Source organism: Artemia sp. Qi Xiang Cuo, chromosome 11 (genome assembly GCF_049724085.1).
Source record: "Artemia sp. Qi Xiang Cuo chromosome 11, ASM4972408v1, whole genome shotgun sequence".
Lineage (NCBI taxonomy): Eukaryota > Metazoa > Arthropoda > Branchiopoda > Anostraca > Artemiidae > Artemia > Artemia sp. Qi Xiang Cuo.
In genome coordinates, this window is record NC_142804.1 from 26,275,623 (window position 1) to 26,296,575 (window position 20,953).

The window sequence follows — 20,953 nt, forward strand, 5'->3', positions numbered from 1 at the left end:
GATAAACTGCACTGTTACCAAGCAGAATATATTGGATCTTGAAACAGCAATCAAAAGAAGGTTGCAGGAAGTAAAACAGAAACATAGAAACAAAAAGAAAGAAATGTAAACAATGAATTGAAAAGTGACAGTACCTAATGTATATCTTGCATCTCCCAGGGAGTGCTAGATTTGAGATCACTGAGTTGTGTACTGAAAAGCAGTTAAAAAAAAAAAAACATCAAAGAACCATATGCAGGATCAGTTAGCTCTATTCTAGGCACGTATGCAAGGATTGGCTTAGGATCCTTACAAGGATCCTAGGATTATGCAAGGGATTTGAAAAAAAATGTGCGTATTATGTTGAAAATGCAATAAATTATTGTTTAGAAATTGTATGAAGTGGTTTGGGCCTCTTGGATGAGAAACAACCTGTTTCCATGAGAAAGGAGCCACACCTAGTTCGATTATGCTGTGAAGTATTTGATTATGCATAATTTTATTGGAAGTCAAGATTAACCCTTGATAAATAGAACAGTATTAGGATCAGGAGGCTCATTGGTCTCAAATCATGGACCACAAAAAAATATGTTGTATTTTACTCCATTTTAGATCATATATGCTAAATAAAGACATCTTTTCATACCAGCTTCTCGAACTTCTAAGACTAAAACTTCTCAAAACTGCTACTAGATGCGTGTTTTAACTATTGAATGCATCAGAAACGTATGCAGGATTAATTCTGTAGGGCTCAAATTTATACTGGAGGTTGGGGGAGGTAAATGAAAAAAAAAACAGGCGAATTATATGACACATTAAACGAAGTTGTAGTATTTTTTAGATTCAAGACCTATATGTGCACATGCTTGCTTAAATATGAATGCTGGAAGTTTTTTGAGAAGGGGGGGGGGCAGAATTTCGATCAAAACAAACAATAGAACTATTTAGAAAATATAATAGGAAAAAGCAGGGAAATCTCGAGATTTTGGATAAAATACACTACTACTACTACTAACAACTCACCGCAGCACCAAACCACCTGAGGCTAGCACAGCTACTCACCCTTCTCCTCCATCCCAATCTAGTCAAAGCCTCCCTCTTTACACCCTCCCAGGAAGCCCATTTCCTTTAAATCTTCCTTTATGACATCCTCCCACCCCAGACTAGGATGACTTACTTTCCCTTTTGCCCATAACTGTTGGCCGAAAAGAACAATCTTCAGCAGTCTGTCATCTTTCAACGGCAGATGCCCTAGTCATTTCAACCTTGCTCACATTTTAGCCCTAAAAAGTGGGATTGAGCCTCATTTTTCGTACATCCTACTGTCTGAAATACAGCCAGTCAGCAGGGTACCCAGAACAATCCGTAGGCAATTTTTCTGGAAAACATCTAGCAAATCTTCATCCGCTTTTTGGAGCGCCCATGTTTCAGAGCCATATTTGACCACTGTTATCACTGTAGCTTCCAATATTCTAATATTTATTTGCAGACTTATCTTCCTACTCTTCCAAACTTTTTTTTTTAACTGTGAAAAAACTCCCTGACCCTTAGCTATTCTACTTTTAACATGTTCACTGCTCCCACCATCTTTACTAATAACACTACCAAGATAAGTGAAGCTGCCCACCTGATCAATCTTTTCGTTGCCCAACGTCACCTTTTCATCTTCAATTATTCCTAGCCTTAGTGACTTAGTCTTTTTAACATCTATTTTCAAACACTATTCTAGCACCCTGAACTCACAAAACCTCTAAAAGTTCATTCATTTTGCTCACACTTTCATCTAGGATGCTTAAATTATCAGCATAATCTAAGCCCAGAAGAGTTTTTCCTCCCCATTTGATTCCATGTTCTCCCATTGCCTTCCCCGTGCTCCTTAAGACAAAGTCCATCAGAATGATCCATATAAAGGGGGATAGAACACAGCCCTGTTTAACTCCTGATTTAATACAAAACCAGTTTAACTGCAGCAGTGTTATTCTCGTACATAGCACTAATCACTTTAATGTATTTGTCTGGTATACCATATAAGGATAAGACCTTTGCTAAAGCTCTTCTATCAACAGAATCAAACGCTTGCTTATAATCTTTAAAACTGAGGACCAAAGGTGTACCAAAAGTTAACTGCAACAAACCTAATATATATCTAGCCTCTCCCACTAAAGACTAAAAAAAAGTATGAACTATGATGAAAATATAAGAAATGAAGCTATCTACTGAGGGTTCCGGGAGGGGGCCAGTGACCCTTTAGGTGGACTTACCATTTTGCACGAGAAAAAAGTCACACCTAGTTCAAAATTCTTTACAGTACATGATTACGCATTTCCTTTTTTTATGAAAAAGTAAGAATATTTATTAGTACATAAAATGTGAGAATCTGGAGGCTCTTTAGTCTGAAGTCCTCGACCACGTCAGGAAAAATAACATTTTATTTTTTTTTTATTATTTGCAGCAAATAAACATTTAGTTTCATCCAGCTTGTCTCTGCTGCTGTTATTAAATAATATATTTTAACTTTTATGTGCATTAACTTCATACGCAGAAACTTTTCTAAGGGATTGTATTTCGAAAAGGGTGAGTAAAAGAAAAAGGACAGACTAAATATATTACAAATTAGGTATATCGCAGGAAGTCGTAGTGTCTCCTAGATTAGGGAGTGGCGATTTTTAGGAAGCTTTTCGAGGGTGGGGAAGGGGGGTTGACATTTTAGGAGGAGAATAATTTTGACCGGTAGCAAACAATAGGCGAAAAAGACAAGATATAATAGGAAAAAGCGAATAACCAAGACATCCCAGGTGGAGCGGAGGGGGAGGGAAGGGTGGAGCCCATAGGCATCCCCTAGCTTATATGCCTAGCTTGAACCATTTCTGTGTCAGTTGTTAAAATTTAGTTTCTAGTTTAAGTTGTTTTTTTTTTTAGAGGAAACTAAGTGTGCCATTTTTTAATTTTCTCTAATTCAGGGAGGCGAAGTCTAAATTTTGATTGGGGTGTTATGTTCATTTACATTTTTGCTATTGCATCGTGCAAAAAAGAACATGAATCAGTCAAGCCAAAAAAAACTCCACATAGGGTTCTGTCTGGGTCCCTCTTCTGCCCCCCCCCCGTGTTTCGGGTCTTTGAGCCTTACTGTTGAACTCCGCTTAGCTCTGGCTGGCGCTTGGGCTTTCGGCTCTCGTAGGTGAAAACCATGTTAAATTGGAAGTTATGTCCTCAAATGCTTTGTTTATTACCAAGATGTTATTATGCAAGGCGTTCTATTCCTTCGAAATGTCGCCGTCTAAGTGGGGAAACACTGATAAGTGGTCCAAAGCATTCAATCACAGCCAAGATTATTGGAATACACTTGAACAGAGCCGTCAAAACAGATTTATTTTAAGAGGATGTTCGTCAAAACTGCTCAGAAACACACGAAGTTTTCCCCAAAATTAGAAGAACAAGTGAAAATCTGATGATTTTTGGAAATTGTCCACTGCCTGTCTCATCCCCCTCTGTGTACATATTTGGCCTTGAATGTTCAAATTATCAATTGTAGTAGAACCTTTAAACTTCCAGCTACATTGCGAGTTGGTACTTCTTAAACATAAGATAAACAATATTTTAGAATTGTCAGAACTGTCCCAGACGGATTACTCCTACTTATCTAACAATGCATATTTACTATACTTTGAAAAATAGGTGAATAATAGCAGACGTCGCAAGTTTAGTTCAAATATTAGAGGCGCAAAAATTTTTTGTAAACGAAAGCGTGTCTCGTATCCAGTACTGTACAACATAAATGTAAAATTGATTACATTTGTGGGCGCACATAAAGTTGAGCTTATTGTAACGCTGGAAGTGAACATATTTTTGAATGTGTGTTGCTTATTGATGTTTTGTGCGTTTATTTTAGCATAAAAATTAAACTATCAGAGACCAAATCACGATTACGTTTGTCAATCTTGCAAGCCATTCAACTTGTATTTGTGGGCCATGTGTTGTGACACGTCTGACCTAGAGAATCAGCTATAGCAGTGGTTTGATGCGCCGCTGTCATAGTTGTAACCGATGTAACGTTGTTACAATTGATAGACCATTTGTATTTATTCCTGACTATATTCATCATCTAGAATTATTTCACAGAAATCATATCATAAAAATGTCAGTCAATTTTTCGAAGAAACCTTTTCACTTTCGAGTCGATGGCTCATTTGTTAGACAAAAAAAAATTGTAATCTAGCTCAATACGAGTTATCACAACGATTCACGGAAATCGAAGAATATTTTTTTTACTTTATTTCCAACAATGTTTTTCTAATAAAAAAACATCAACAATTCGTTTTCAATGCGTGGAAACATTTGAGTTGACAAGCAAAAAATTGTTCATAACAGTTCCCAGGATTTTAACAGGACTAGATTTGCATTCTTAGACTTCAAGCTCAAAATTCATCAGGACTTTTGATTTTTTAGAGAAATTTATCAATAGTTGTTAGTATCAATTTTATAGTTTCGCGGGATCACATTGGTTGGCAAAAGTTGGTTCTAACATTGGATGGGATTGGATTGTCGCCAGAATGGGAGAAAAGAACTTTACCTTTAGCCATAGTGACAATGTCAGGCGTTACGCCGTGCATCTGAAATCCCCAATAATGTTCTCCAGTTCTCCCGAAGCCAGTTTGTACCTTAGTAAAAATCCAAATTAATATGCTTTAATGCTATGATGAATGATTGGAAAATCATAATTCTACCCATTTCACCAGGGAAGAACTATTGTTTAATTCAGTGACAAGTTTTTCAACTAATTTGATTGTGACTAACAAGATATTACGTTTAGCCAAGTATTAGTTTTTTGAAAAGTTTTTCCAATTATGTTCACAGTTATTTTGGAATGGGAAAAGAATCTTACAGTTACCCTAATTTAAATAAAATGCTTTCCAAAAAAAAAAAAAATAACTGTGGTATTGTAGTTGATAATTTTTTGCTAATTCAGAAATTTGTTAAGAATCATAAATGAAGCTCTCAGGAATTAAAATGCAGCCTGAATTGGGTCTGAAAAGGTGTTTTCCGATTAGATAAATAATTCCTTTATAGACTAAAATTTCTTTAATACTTAATCACGCTTGATATGCAAGGCAAGGAATATTTTTTTTTTTTTTTTGGGGGGGGGGAGTACTTTGGATAAATAATTCCTTTATAGACTAAACTTTCTTTAATAATTATCACGCTTGATATGCAAGGCAAGGAATAAGAATTTTTTTATGGGGAGTAGGGGCAGTATTTTGGATAAATAATTCCTTTATAGACTAAACTTTCTTTAATACTTAACCACGCTTGATATGCAAGGACAGGAATAAGATTTTTTTGGGGGGGAGGGGGCAGTATTTTCAAAAAACTGCTAGTAAAAGTGTTCAAATCTTCAAGTAAAACAGCAATCCCTCTTCATTGTCGACGGAGGCTAAATTTACAACTTTGAACGGCAGCCATTATGAAGTTTTACATATTTGAAATCTAGAAGGAAAAAGAGGAAGATTTGTTATAAAAATTCCTTGTAAAATTACTGCTGTAAAAAGTTTTAAGCATTTAAGGGTATAACAAAAACACATTGCCCTTAGGACCAAAGAAGAGCCACTTCTAAAAATAAAGCACAATATACCTCACTTTTTAAAACGTAATCTACTTTCTTTTCGTTGTATATTCTACAATTTAATACTTTATAAAGAGCGACGTTTCAAATAGCAGACGGTGGAGAATTAGGTAGAATTTAATCTTACTTTTAACTTGGCTAAGCAAAAGTTCTTGTTTTAGCTCATAGTTATCTAGCTTTGGGCATTTAAAGCGTACATTCATCAAACTTCATTACGAACTTCTTTCTATATTTGGAATTAATTTTTGGTTTTCAATTTATCGGATAACTTCTTGAAATTACTGGTGATTTAACTAAAGTTATGAGCATAGATGCCTATGTAGTCTTTACCCTATTGAGTGATGTGTTTATCAGTCATAGCTATGTTCTATCATTTTCATGTGAAGATACCAGGTGCTTTAACAATAAAAGAATTCTTTCATTTATTATGAGTATAAAAGTATAAAATATAATCTAATGCATAATAATATAAATTAATTGATGAAACTCAAAATCAGAAATGCACATAATTCCACCATGACTATTGTCAGACATACATGCATGTATACAGGGGTGTGAAATCTGAAGTGCCCAACCCCTCGAAATGTTCCATATAATTTGACTTGTTTTGGCAGTTTTTTTTCTCCCAAATTTATCACCCTCCTTCCTCTTTTTCAAATGTTGTCCTTTTTCATAATAGATTTTTAGGTATATGCCTTAACATATTCGACTAGAATGAAAACGAAAGGAAATTTCGCGCTTTTATGTGAATTTCAGTCAGATTCCCATAATTCACTTTGCACCATCAGACGAAAAGCTAGAATGTTTAAAGAGAGCTTTTTCAAACAGTTAAGCTTTCGATAAAAAATAAAATAAAACTGAAAGTATGAAAGTTGTAGGTTTTCGTAGTTAGTACAAGAAGACCGGTTTATTAAATCTAATGAATTTGAATTCCATTTATTTTTCTTTTGTTTGGAACCTAAAGAAGAGAACTGGGGCCGAGAGATTTTTGGGACAGCTAAACGCGGCGCGTACAAGGTTAGTAGTTTGTTTCCCTTAGTTTTTTTTAAGTAACCTTTTCGAGGCATACAAGTTCTAAACAAGCTGTTGAAAAAAGGCTCCAAAAGCATTTTTTTGGAAAATACTGGCCACAATTTGTTCCTTTTTTCTATGGCCCAAATGATAGTAGGAATTATGTAGGCTTAAGAAGATAAATTTTGTTGCACTACGTTCAAATTAGAAATTTTCATCCAAGAAATTTTGTTCATATATTTGTTTCCTTTTCGTTACTAGAAAAGATACAGTTTTTCTGCAGATTCTGAATAAAAAGCTTCTGTTTTAGCTTCAAACCATAATTTATATTAGAATTTAATTATTTACATACTGAACAATTCAATGCATAGCTCAATTTATAGTTTTAACCTTGACAGGCCTTTCATATTCATGCAGATGCTATGCCAACACAACTGTAAACCCTCCTCCTTCACCTCAATGTATTCGAAGTGTCACTTTTTACTCCCTCCCAGAAAGTTGTAATTTCCAGAAATCTCTTCTTAGAACCTCTTCTCATTCCGTTCGATGACAACTTGCTTGATGAATGATCAAAAACACGATTTTCGAGTTAACTTTTGCAACTTAACCTTCCGTTTATGTACCTCTAGAAATTGTGATTGAACCACAATTTTGTTCAGCTTATTGTTTGATATACGGTCAGTCAAATTAATAACCAAAGCGTCTGCGGCTTTTTCGTCTATCGCACAAATTAAATTGAAAAAAAAAACAAGTTTTTTCAAATGAAAGTATGGAGAAAAATTAAAACCTAAACCGAACAGTAATTATTACGTGCATGAAGGGGATTGCCCCATCCTCAAAACCTCGCTCTTTACGCTAAAGTTTTTTAGTAATTTCAAAAAGCTTCATATTGTTCTAATTAAAGGACCCTTGTGTTTCAGGAGTCATTCTTAAAGAATTGGGACAAAATTCAAACTTTAGCGTATAGAGCGAGGTGCTGAGGAGGGAGCAGGGAGCAATCCCTTTGATACATGTAATAATTTTTGATTGTTTTAAGTTTTAATGTTGCTCCTTACTTTCAGTTGAAAAAACTTGTTTTTTTTAAATTTGATTTCTGATCGTTTTTAAGTAATGCCAGGAAATCTGGCCCCAGCTCAACGGAGAAGTCTCCCTCCAGACGGAAATATCCTATAGATAATTCAATCCCGGTGAAAATTTACCCCAGACAATTATTCTTAACCACTCAACGTGTAAAATTGATATGGAAAACAGAAAGCAAGACATATAAAAATAATTTTGTATGGGAATTCTGGCAAAGTTCCCGAGTGTATAATTTCCCCTGACAAGTTCACGCCTTGGAAGCTTCCCTCCCCATAGAAAATTCCCCCGTGGACCCCCCCCCCCCCCAAAAAAAAAATCCCCCCCACCCGAAGATGTACACATACTTTAATCTTAGCAATGTAGATTGGAGTGAAGTTACTAATGAGAACGAACCAAAGACTTCCTTCGGTATATTTTATCGAATTTTGAATGAAAAACTGAATCTTTACTGCCCATTTAAAACTACATATCGGAAAAGAACCTCGCCCAAAAAACCTTGGATAAGTGTATCAATTTTAAAATCTATCAACTAAAAAAATCGACTGTATAAGATAAAAATGAAATACCCTTCGGCTTATAATGTACAACGATTCAAAAATATAAAATTTACTGATTAAAATTCTTAGAACAAGTGAACAAATTTATTATGAAAATTCATTTAAAAAATCTGATTCACCTCGGACTACATGGAATTTAATCAAGGAAAAAATTGGAAATAATACTAAGACACCACACCCTGAAGTGATCATAAATGAAAATGGAGTTGAATTGAAGGGGAAGGATATTGTTGCAGATTATTTTTGTAATTATTTTTCTCATATTAACACTGTTGAACCGAATTTCCCGGAATATCCGTTTTATTCATATAAAGATTATCTCACGCCATCTGAAAATTCTAGTATGTTCCTGGCCCCTGTTACTTTCGGTGAGTTCCAGAAAGTAATTACGAATTTAAAAACTGGCAGTTCCAAAGGCCTATATTAACTCTCCAGAAGTATTCTAAAAGAAATTGTTTCTGTAATCCATGTTCCGTTGCATCACATTTTAAATGCATCTATATCATCAGGGATCTTTCCAGAAGTTTGGAAATCTGCACGGGTTATTCCAATTCCTGAGAAAGGTGATAAGAGAGATATTGGCAACTATCGTCCAATAGTTATTCTTCCTTCAATATCTAAGGTTTTAGAAAAAATTATTCAAAAAAGAAGTGTTTCGTATTTTGATAAAAGGAATTTGTATACTAAAAATAGGTTTAAATGCCGATTATATTTTTCTGCTAAAAAAGCTGTTGAAGTAGCATTGTTACAGATTGAGGTTTAGCTTAACTGTAATAACCATGTTCCCACTCTATTACATGATATAAAATATATATTTTATGAATTAAAAGACGAAATTTTGGTTAAAGAAACGTATACCACAGGTATTAGAGGTAATGGTCTAGATCTAATAAAATCTTACACTAGTGTTGGAAAACTTCAGGCAAAAATAAAGGAGCACCTGTCCAGCCATATTGTTATTGATGATGTTGGAGTCCTCCAGGGGTCAATATTAGAACCATTACTATTTTAGATTTATATAAATGACCTTCCGAGGTGCTTACCCCAAGATAGTAGCTTAGTAGTAATTTTTGCAGATGATACAGCGGTAACAGTAAAAGCTAAAACCCCATCTTTATTGGTTGAGAAAATGGTGATAGCAATGAAATCTTTGAATAAATGGTTTGCATGTAACTACCTAGCTCCAAATTTTTCTAAAACTGAATTCATGATTTTTGGGCGGTCACAGCGGACAGTAAATAAAATTACCATAGAAGAGTTAATTGTAAATCAAATTAGGATAACAAGAGTAAAATCATTTCGTTACCTTGGGATTATTCTCGATGAGCTTTTATCCTTCCGTAAACATTCTGATTATTTGAGTTTGAAACTTGCCCATAGCTTAGGTTGTCTTCCTAGATTAAAACATGTGTTTCCTTTTTCCATCCTTAAAATTTTATACCATTCTCTAATTGAATCATATCTAAATTATTGCCCTGTAATCTATCTCAACACATTTAGGGTCCATCTGTAACCTCTTCAGATAATTCAAAATAAAGCAATTAGAATTCTGGGTACCTTTTGTTCATCACCCAATGAGGCTTCAAAATCTCTCGGAAACTCAAACTTTATATGTTTTTCTCAATATACTTAATCTTAAACAACTGAAAGATCTGCATACAGCAATGTGGTATTATGATATTCAATCTTCAACAAGTTATTTCCATGATTTGGGTATAATTGAGATTCTCATTTCTCCTGCCCACCCCGTCCGCTCCAAGAAGTATCGCCTTCCTCCAATTAAATCAGAAAGAGCTAGATTCACCATCAGATACCAGATTCCTCATATTGTAAATAAACTTAATTTAGTAGAAATGTTCCCAAGTTTCAAGAGCAGATCTTCTTTGAAAAGACATATTTCAAAAATAGTTCTTTGTCTGGATGTTGGGATTGATGAATGATGTATATTAGTATGATTTGTGTTGTGGTGTTCTCGCGCTGGGGTGGCCTCCTCTGTTATCTCCAACCTTGTATGTTTTTTTTTTTTTTTTTTTTTATCCTTTATTTGTTATTTCGGCATTTTCTTATATTTTTTTATGGCCGACACATCGAGCCCTGCTCTCCGTCGACCAGTTTAGAAATTTATTTGTCATGTGTTTTTGTCAATAAAAAGTTACCAAGTTAAAAAAAAGTTACCAAGTTACTTCACAATAACAAATACTACGTGTAAAAAGAGGCAAATTTTATGACTTAAAAACCTTTCCCCTGGGGCTGGGGGGGGGGGGGAGTCTTGTTACATTCAAAGGCATAGTTATTGGACCTTTTGACTATGATGAGCAAAATACTAGTCTCATAATCTTTACCGTGCTACTTTGGAAAAAAAGGCAGGGGCGGGGGCCTGGTTGCCCTCCAATCTTTTTTAGAATCAAAAGGGCCCTAAAGCCTTTATTTGCCGTTCGAATGAGCCCTCTCACGATATTCTACGACCACTGGGTCATTACGATCACCCCTGGAAAAAAAAGAACGCATCCGTGATCTTTCTTCTGGAAAAAAATAAAAATTCCACATTTTTGAAGATAGGTGCTTGAAACCACTACAGCGGCGTTTTCCGAAACGCTGAATCTGATGTTATGATTTCCATTAAGATTCTGATACTTTTAGGGGATGTTTCTCCATTTGTTCGAAAATCAGGCTAGTTTTCTCAGGCTCGTAGGTTTTAATCGGTAAAACTAAACTTAATGAAACTTATATATTTAAAATCAGCATAATAAGCCGATTCTGTTGATATATCTATTGCTATCGAAACTCCGTTTTTTCGGGTTTAGGTTACTATTGAGCCGGGTCGCTCCTTACTTACAGTTCGTTACCACGAACTGTTTGAAAGGTAGACTAATAGGGCGAAATATCAGCAATTGCATAGGAACAATCTTAAAACCGGTCATCATCCCCTCCTTTTTTCTTCTTTTTTTAAGCTTGGATTTAAATGACCGATAAAAAATAAATAGTCCAGGCAGAGTAGCCTATGAGCTCTCGAAAAAAAAAAGAAAGAAAAAAAGCTTGAGACAGTGGACAGTGGTAGCAATAATAATTCGTATAATTAGTTTTTGCTGTTGCCTCTTCAACAATCTCCAGAGATGTAAACTGCCGCAATTTCAGGAATTCTTTCTTGGTCCAAAACAGCGAAGTGCAATTTTAGGCCACAATTTCCCCATCTTTTTTAGTTATAAGGGGGCCTTCAGACAAATCTTGGGGATTCTCCATCTCCCCCTTTCCAAATATGCGCAGTTATGATTATCTGCTTATTAGTACAACCTGGACCGGATAAGTAAACATGACACTGCGTTTTGGAAAGCTGCGTGTAATTCTGTCCAGGGACGAAAAAGGATGGTTTCCAGTTGTCCTTGAGTCAGAGAACACAGAGGACTAGCGGAAGTGAAGTTTAGCAGTTAATGTCCAAGAGAAATATCTAAGGATGTTCCGCCAAGCTTTTAGTGCTCTGAACGATGACTCTGCTTTCTAGAGGAAAGCTTGTTCAAGCAGGCGTCAGCTTAAAACTAAAGTTAGACTAAAATCTAAAGGTAGGTAAGATGAGCGACGATTCCATAGCAGAAAACATCACTAAAATGTTTTCTCAGACAAAAAAAAAAATAGAAAAATTTAGAAATTCAAATAGGAGCATGCTCCCAGGATTCAAAAGATGATGCCATCTACTTTTACAAGCCGTTTCTATTCGTGATTTCGGATTAAAAGTGCCCCCTTAACCTTAATAATTCTATATTTTCTGGAGAATTTGGAGCTTACCCTTTTCTGCTTTCTAAGTAGCGGTAATAGAAAGTTGGCAAGAAAATCGATTTGTGGACAAAGAGAAATGCCATGTTTTTTGTTGTTATTTTTTTTTACTGATTATTAACCTTTAAACGGCTGATAAAAGTGTGCGATTTAAGTTTTTTTTTTGCGAACAAATTTGTTTTGAGATACACTATTTTGAAAATTTTAAGAGACTGACAACTTCAGTGTTTCAGTACACAAAGGAAAGAGCTACCAGATTCTGAGTGTACAAAAACAAGCCAATCCCAGATTAGGTTAAAAAAAGAGCCTGATTAGATGCGAAAACAAGCTAGAGGCACTAAGCGGGCCCATGGTTCCCCATCACTTCGCCCCTATCCCTATAAACCCATCAGGAGGCAAGTGAATATTATGCACCTGTTTTTGAAGCAGAACGACCAAAGCAGGTTTAATGTGAATTTCTGAAAAGTTTCCACAACACTCCCCATTCACTAAGCAGCGCAAATGTAGCTGAATTTCGTGTGCTGGTGGACGTAAAAGGGTCAACAAGAAAAACAGCAGGTTTGACATAGGAATTTTTCTTTAGTCAAATACCACTTACCTCATCTGATATGCAGATACCTCCATAATTTCTTATTAGTTCAAAAGCTTTCTTAAGATAACCTTTAGGGAATTGAACTGTACCTCCGACACCCTAAAACGGATAGAAAGAAACGATACTAAACCAACGGAAAGAATAAAATACGCTTACACATTCAATTAAATTAAAATGAGAGACAACGAAGTTTGAAAGAAATAGCCGGCTAGAACAAAAGTTTGACAAGAATTTAAGGACAAGAAAAAAAAATGCACAAACAAAAAAGAAAAGAAAACTTACAAGAAATGGCAATTAAAAAATAAACAAGAAAACCGGCGAAAATTTTGACATAAAAATTTCTTAATAATAGAGAAAAAATAAATCTTCAAATTTCACAACGACAAAGTGCAAAAAATAATTTTGAAGTTACCCACCATTTTAGAAGGCTATACGAATGACACAAAAGCAAAGTAAGAAAAAAAAATAACTTAAACTCTAAGAGAGCTCAGACCGTAGTGCTTCAAACTTGTAATCATGGTTTGATTCCAAATTAGTGTTACAAAGAAATATACTAAACTGAAATCTATTCAAATGAAGCCTTGTTAACACCACCTGCTCTTAATTACGGAAAAGGAAAAAAAATGCATTTAAAGATAATGCGTTTCATACCATTTATTAAAATAAACTATCCAAGCTTGAAAAAAAAACGGAAACAAATATTTCCCTTTACCATAAAGTTCTAAAGAAATTAAGAAAAATGTAACAAAAACATTCAAAATCAGAAAAAATTGCCCAACAAATGCATTAAAAATACTAAAAACTTGCTCATCTTCGAGTGAAGAGAGAATGTCCAAGTTAATAAAGAAGACAATCAGGTGGTGTATTATTTTTTACTTTTCTTTTTCGTTACGGTCCACAGAAAAGATTAACTAGATTAAACTACTATCTTCTGTTTTCTTCGTTAAGATATTTTTTCGACGGTAAATATACAGCCCGCGAATGCTTCTTCCCTAAATATGACAATCAGAGTGAAGGAAAAATCATTCAGGGATAAATGTTCCTTGGATTCAGTGACAACCAAAACTCAAAGCCTTTTATATCCAACTCATTCGTTCCTGTGTTTTTCGTGCTTGAAAAAAAGTAGAAATCTAAAATCAATGTATGAGGTAAAGCCGGATAATCACTTCATTCAATTATTTTGAATAATTTTATTAGTTTACATAACTTAAATTTAATGTAAGCTTAACTGATTAGAGCAGATTTTAATTAACAGACTCGTTAAAAAAAAAAAAAAATTCTGAAATAGCTAAAACATTTTTTCCATCTTTAAATTTTAACAATGTTAAAAAGTTACTGATTTATCATAAATTGTCCTTGAATAAAATATCTCAAACGCTTCATGCTTTTTATGAAGTATTTAACCTCATAACGTCATAGGACAGGCCAATTCCTTTAATTATCTGCAAACATTGCTTTCAGATATATACTTGGGCAACCAAATTCTTGAAAATATTTTGTCTAAAGTAGTCTGTTAAGAGAATCAAATTTTCAAAATTAAGTATTCTGAAAATCAAAGACTCTTACAGGCATAGTATTGATCATATACAGGTAATACTATAGCTCGTATTTGTTTGAAGAAAAGGTAGGCGTGGTCGTAACATGGTCTTATCAGTGACATTATTTAGTGTAAGTTATGGACTGAATGACTTTTCTACTCGAGAAGATTCGATCAGAACTAAAGAGAGTAAAATAAAAATAAAAAAAGCAATTTAAGAAACGCTCCTATCTTCAAATGCAATTAAGAGTAATTTTTTTTTCAATTGCTCAGAATTTGAGCAATATATTTTAAGGCTAAATTGAAAGCCTGGAGCAATTATAAGATATTTTATCACTATTCAAGGATAACTTTCTCTGCCACGACCCCTTTATGTAGTTGAAAAAGTATGATACAGCTGAAGGAATTTCTTTTCCGGATTTCCTGCACAGTTTGAACTTTCGGATATAAGGCTTTCCATTTTATGGGAGCATATATGTATCCGAGAAATCAAAAAACCGTAATCAAACACGGAAATTAAAAATACTTTAGATGATATTCTTGACCACAATTTTATTAGTACTTTGGGTTCGGTTTGTATATTTAGAGCTTGAATAGCCATTGCTAAATCTCTTGCACTGGTAAATCACAAATATGCATGTAACAGCTACACAGAAAAAACTTCGAAAAGAGGTAGTATGTGTAGGTTAGTTTTAACACCCAACAATCATAAAGAAAACATTCAAAACCAATCGCAACTCATGGTCCCTTCTCAAAATTCAACGGATAATGTACAAACAACTCAAAACTGACAATCAGTGAAAGGTGTAACCATTACACAGTTACCGAACGCCTTTCTCTTCTGGGTACTTTACTACATCATATTCAATTAAATTGAAGCTATCCAGCTTGCATTCTCCAGTCTTCTAAGCATCAATTTTTCTTCAGAACTATAGATTAATAGACCCTAGTTTATATTCAATAAAAATAGTAAGAAATATGAAGCTATAGCAAGAAAAATAACAAATAGTAAGAAATTGATAAGAATAAAAGAAGATTATTTTTCAAGAATATAAGAATTTACCAACAATAATAAGAAATAATTAGTCTGTCATGGAAGGGCTGTGCAAGTAAGAACAGATTGAATGAGCAGAGTCAGCTTTCGGGACAATAAGTTAAAAACTTGTGCAAACGAGCTTCCAATTTTATTTCACCAAAGGAGTTGGAAGAATTTAATAGAAATAATAAGAACCACTTGTTAGACTACGGTCATCTCCGGAGATAGGAGTTTATATAATTATGATAACTGATGTAGGAGATTAAAGTATATCGCATCCGTTTTTGGAAAACAGAACGACCGATGCATTGGAGCAAAGTTCGTTCCGTTTTTCCTTTAATGAGAGGCAGGACCGATGCATCGATGAGAGGATTTCGAGGCATCGGTAACCTCATTGTTTTGACACATACTGGCAAAAAAACGGATACAACTTTAAAATAAGAGAGGACCGATATCGAACAATCGGGTGAAAATTCCCTATTCTTATCTTTGTTTCATGATTTTTCCAAGGCATGGGATTCTTTTAACCAATCTCAGGGGTGTTATTATTACAAGGACAATTGCCAAACTGAGTCAAGACTCAGGTCACAAAGACCCATTATGTTCCAAGTCTCAGGGGCATAGTCTCAGTGTATCAGTTTTAAAAGCCTTAACACTTCTGAAAACATGTTGAAAAAATACAGAACTGACTTGAATTGATTCGGCAAAAAATCCAGCCACTTTCCCTTTCGGAACAGAATATCTTAGAACCTCTTCCAATTCTTCAACGTATTTGTCACTTGCCAAGCATTGTCCTGAAAACAACATATGATAAACAAAAAAAACGAATGAAAAACTGAACCCATGATCTCAACACTTAATATAGGGAAAGACTGACAAGTGAAATAAATAAACAAATAATGAAGCGTATGTATTCTAATAAGATAAAAAATATCTGAATTAAAAAGACATACAAGGCTAGCTGCCAAAAACGCATGGGTTTCAACAAAATATTGTCCTACCTTTTTATTGATTTAATGGCACCGAGACTTTTCGTTTGGTCTGCTGATAGATTTTTGTTATTTTGAATGATTCTTTGGAATTGCAAGTTTTTGACGTTACTTATATATTTCTTACTCTGCACTGAAAGCAGCTGCTGAAATATGTAGCCGAAACATTCGCGTAGATTTTATTCTAGTTGCTGTCTTTGCAACGTTTCCTCATTTTACACAACTTCTTGCTTTTGCATCAGTCTTATTTACAAGTAAAATGAGTTAAAATCATTGAAAAAAATAAATAAGGAATAAAATCTTTCTCTAAGCCTCTACATAACTATACAGCTCAGTGGGAGAAAGAATAGCAATCCATAAAACTAGATTCGCAAAAAAGAAGGTTTTATTATTTAACTAGGGTCTAAGGTAACATAACTGTTCATTCAGAGGCACAGTTTTTCTTGCTAGAATCCCCTGTTGAGACGCATATAACACAAACATAAACGATTAAAATCTGCGTTATGTCGGTATCAAACAAAGCTTTACCTCATTTATAGCTAGTAAACTTACTGTTGGAGACTACTAAAGCTGTAAAATATAGGAGTATAATATGAACAAAATTTAGTACCATCACCCCACAAAACACCCTAGGTACATTCAATAGCGACTATAAACAAGAATCTATTGACTCATTTTGAAACACTTGATGGTTCTACATTCCCACATTATTAAGAAACAATCATGGCTTCTTTGATCTTTAGGCTAACCTAACCTGAGAAATTGATTTACATAATCGGCGGGGAAATTATTGGTTCACGAAAGGGAAATTAAGAAACAAACATTATGGCTTCTTTAATCTTAGGTCTGAGGGATAAACGTTCTTTAGGTCAGAGAGAAAAATTAATATTTTATTTTTAAATAGGGCTTCATTGATCTTTAGTGTCAGGAATTAGAAATGACATCACTTGTTATCTTGGAATTATGCGGGAGTCTAAAGAGATGGAAATTCTATTTTTAAATACGGCTTCACTGAGCTTTAAGTCGGAGAGATAAATTGATATTCTAACGAAACCTTAATAGTGTAGCTAGGAACATTTATGTGATGAAGAGATTAACGTAGGAAAGGGTTTCCTAGAAATTTGATATGTGACAGTGCAGGGATGCCAAAAACAAAAGGAACACACAGAAATTACTTTTAGGGGATTATTTGGGTGAAACGGTTTTAAACATTTTAGGGAATTATTTCGGCGAAACAGCTAGAGACATTTCAAAAGATCATTTTAGAAAAGGTTTTAGAAGAAGTATTGAGTGTGGTCGTTATAGTAAACAAGTTCTATTTGAACAGTGTTGTGAGGTCCTCTACCCCAACCCCAAAGGGCCCCGATCGCCCTACCCTGACCCAAAGGGCTCCGATCCCCATACCCCAATCCCGAAGGAACCCCCCGGTCCCCAAAGGTTCCCCGGGCTCCCCCCCCGCCCCCCAGACCCCCCAAGGCCCTCCCCGGGCCCGTCTTTCGTTGATGTATGTTGTCTGAAACCTATAGTTTTGGATGAGTACTACTCATCCCAAACTATAGGTTTCAGACAACATACATCAACGAAAGACGGGGCCCGGGGGGGGCCTTTGGGGGTCTGGGGGGCCGGGTGGGCGCCCGGGGAACTTTTGGGGACCGGGGGGTTTCTTCAGGATTGGGGTGTGGGGATCGGAGCCCTTTGGGTCAGGGTAGGGCGATCGGGGCCCTTTGGGGTTGGGGTAGAGGACCTCACGATACTGTTCAAATAGAACTTGTTTACTATAACGACCACACTCAAAACCTCTTCTAAAACCTTTTCTAAAATCATCTTTTAAAATGTCTCTAACTGTTTCGCAGAAATAATTCACTAAAATGTTTAAAACCGTTTCACCCAAATAATCCCCTAAAAGTAATTTCTGTTTGTTCCTTTTGTATTTGGCATCCCTGCACTGTCACATTTCAAATTTCTAGGAAACCCTTTCCTACGTTAATCTCTTCATCTCATAAATGTTCCTAGCTACACTATTAAGGTTTCGTTAGAATATCAATTTATCTCTCCGACTTAAAGCTCAGTGAAGCCGTATTTAAAAATAGAATTTCCATCTCTTTAGACTCCCGCATAATTCCAAGATAACAAGTGATGTCATTTCTAATTCCTGACACTAAAGATCAATGAAGCCCTATTTAAAAATAGAATATTAATTTTTCTCTCTGACCTAAAGAACGTTTATCCCTCAGACCTAAGATTAAAGAAGCCATAATGTTTGTTTCTTAATTTCCCTTTCGTGAACCAATAATTTCCCCGCCGATTATGTAAATCAATTTCTCAGGTTAGGTTAGCCTAAAGATCAAAGAAGCCATGATTGTTTCTTAATTCCCCTTCATGAATCAGTAATTCCCCCGCCGATTATGTAAATCAATTTCTCAGGTTAGGTTAGCCTAAAGATCAAAGAAACCATGATTGTTTGTTAATTCCCCCTTCGTGAACCAGTAATTCCCCCACCGATTATGTAAATCAATTGCTCAGGTTAGGTTAGCCAAACAATCTCATAACATTCGCGTCGAGCATGTACATTCTCACTGAAAAAAACCATAAAACAGACATAAATTGCTGTTGACATCCATAAATGAGAGAAAGTTCCTGTTTTTTCATTCTCACTGACAATAACCATAAAACAGACATAAATTGATGTTGACATCCATTAATGTGAGAAAGTTCCTGTTTTTTTCATTCTCACTGACAAAAACCATAAAACAGACATAGATTGATGTTGACATCCATAAATGTGAGAAAGTTCCTGTTTTTTCATTCTCACTGACAAAAACCATAAAACAGACATAAATTGCTGTTGACATCCATAAATGTGAGAAAGTTCTTGTTTTTTCATTCTCACTGACAAAAACCATAAAACAGACATGAATTGCCGTTGACATGCATGAAAAACATCAAATAAATTGACCAACACCCATAACCGTCCAAGAAAACATCCATAAAAGTGAGAAAATTCATGTTTTTTTAAGTGAGAAAATTCCTGTTTTTTCATTCTCACTGAGAAAACCATAAACCACGTGGTCCTCGTGGGAGCTCATGAGGCCTTTCTACTTACGGATTACAATTAATTGCCAACAATCCCATCTACGGGAAACAGTGTTGGAAATTAAACCTTCAAGAACATGATTTCTTATGACAAATATTAATGATTTCCGGCGTCGTTCAATTAGATTGGGAGCAGGGGCGCAGCTAAGCAAGATGACCCCCCCCCAAAAAAAAAAAAACTTCCAAGGCGTTGGCATGCAGCGTCGACGCCTTGCTCCGACAGCCCCTACTTGTGTGGGTAAAAGTCCACGGCGTCGGCACGCAGTACCGACACGAAGCCGACGAGACATCGACATCCTGTCGGCAACCGGTAATTTTAATATAAGCGTGAGTGATTTTCAGTTTTCCCAATCTATTTCTTTCTTCCAATATCTATGCGAGCTGACATACACCGAATTAATGCGGTCCGGATCCCAATTTGTTTGACAGGTCTTGTCTGGTGGAATTTACCGCGTACCAGAAACTGCGCATGCAAGGGTAAACAGATCACTTGATTCTATTTCCAGTCTTGAAAGTAAACTTGGTTTGTGTACTTCGAGTTCATTAAAAAATAAGAACAAGTGTTGTCAAATGCAAAAATAACTTTCTGGCTTGACAAAACAGACGAGAAAAAATGAACAAAGACAAGCAAAAAGGGTGAAGTTGGTGTGTGAAGATTGTAAAGAACCTGCAAAGCCCATCACTGTTTACGAGTTTGATGACGACTACCGTAGCACTCGTGCAGCAAAGTTTCATGTAAAACAGTTCTATCCGAGTTCGAAGAAAGACACTCTATCCTAATTCCTTCAAAAGAAACTCAAAAGAAAAGTTAACATTCTTATGGTTTAGTTAAATCAGTGACGCAGTTTGTCCAGCGCTTGAAAACAAGATCAAAAGCTCAAAGTACTAATGAAAGTAGTCCTGTTGCTAGTGGCAGTGACTTTTTTGATGGAACAAACGAAGAAACTGAGAGTATTCTTGATTTCGATGCTCCAAGCGAGGGTGAATGTCAATTTTCTCGCCTCAAGTAAGCTGGTGAAAACTTGAAGTCTGAATCGGAAAACTTTCACTCGAGATTCAAGCCAATGCTGCTGTTCTGGAGATGGATGAAGAAGAAAGTGACGCACTGTCGTCACTACTTATCTCTTCGGTTAGTTCCTTATTCTATGCTTTAAAGTGGATATTCGGACCTGTAATTCTTTTCCCCTCCATTTACTTACTTTCTCTCTTCGCCATTACAAACCTCTAAGTTGAATTCTTGGATTTTTTCAACACCAAGACTTAAATACAGAATCACACTAGGTTAGGACCCATAAAACCATTTTTTTTTCAATTTTCTTAAAAATAATCTCAAGGGCCACTTGATCAATTTATATTCTTAATTCAGCTTATGCGTCCACATTTGTCGGCACACTTGACGTTTTTTCGGCAGAGTCTTTGCACCCTTCCCCACAAAACTCAAAACTCTAGCTGCACCACTGGGTGGGGGCACGGGAAATTTTTAATCAAGATTCTACTAATTACCTTGGGTCACCTTTCGGATCAAAAGTTATAGCTACACAATATTTGGTATTGTCGGCTGAATTGGAAAAATTTAGAAAAAAGTATGGCCTGCTAATCGGGGTGAAAGGTCGATTTTATGAGCAAACACTTGCTGAACTATGTAATATAATCTTCACATCTCATGCATTATTCATTTTCCATTTTTGACA

At 35.4% G+C, this 20,953-nt stretch overlaps 1 protein-coding gene across 1 annotated transcript in view; it reads right to left on the bottom strand.

The window, feature by feature from the left end:
* LOC148946808 (alanine--glyoxylate aminotransferase 2, mitochondrial) overlaps positions 1-20,953 on the bottom strand; it is a 105,365-nt gene that overhangs the window by 39,936 nt on the left and 44,476 nt on the right. The window contains exons 7-9 of the mRNA XM_089096613.1: positions 15,871-15,974; positions 12,614-12,706; positions 4,550-4,637 (exon numbers count right to left, since the gene is read on the bottom strand). Coding sequence (XP_088952739.1) covers positions 4,550-4,637; positions 12,614-12,706; positions 15,871-15,974 — 285 coding nt within the window. The remainder of the gene's footprint in view (positions 1-4,549; positions 4,638-12,613; positions 12,707-15,870; positions 15,975-20,953) is intronic.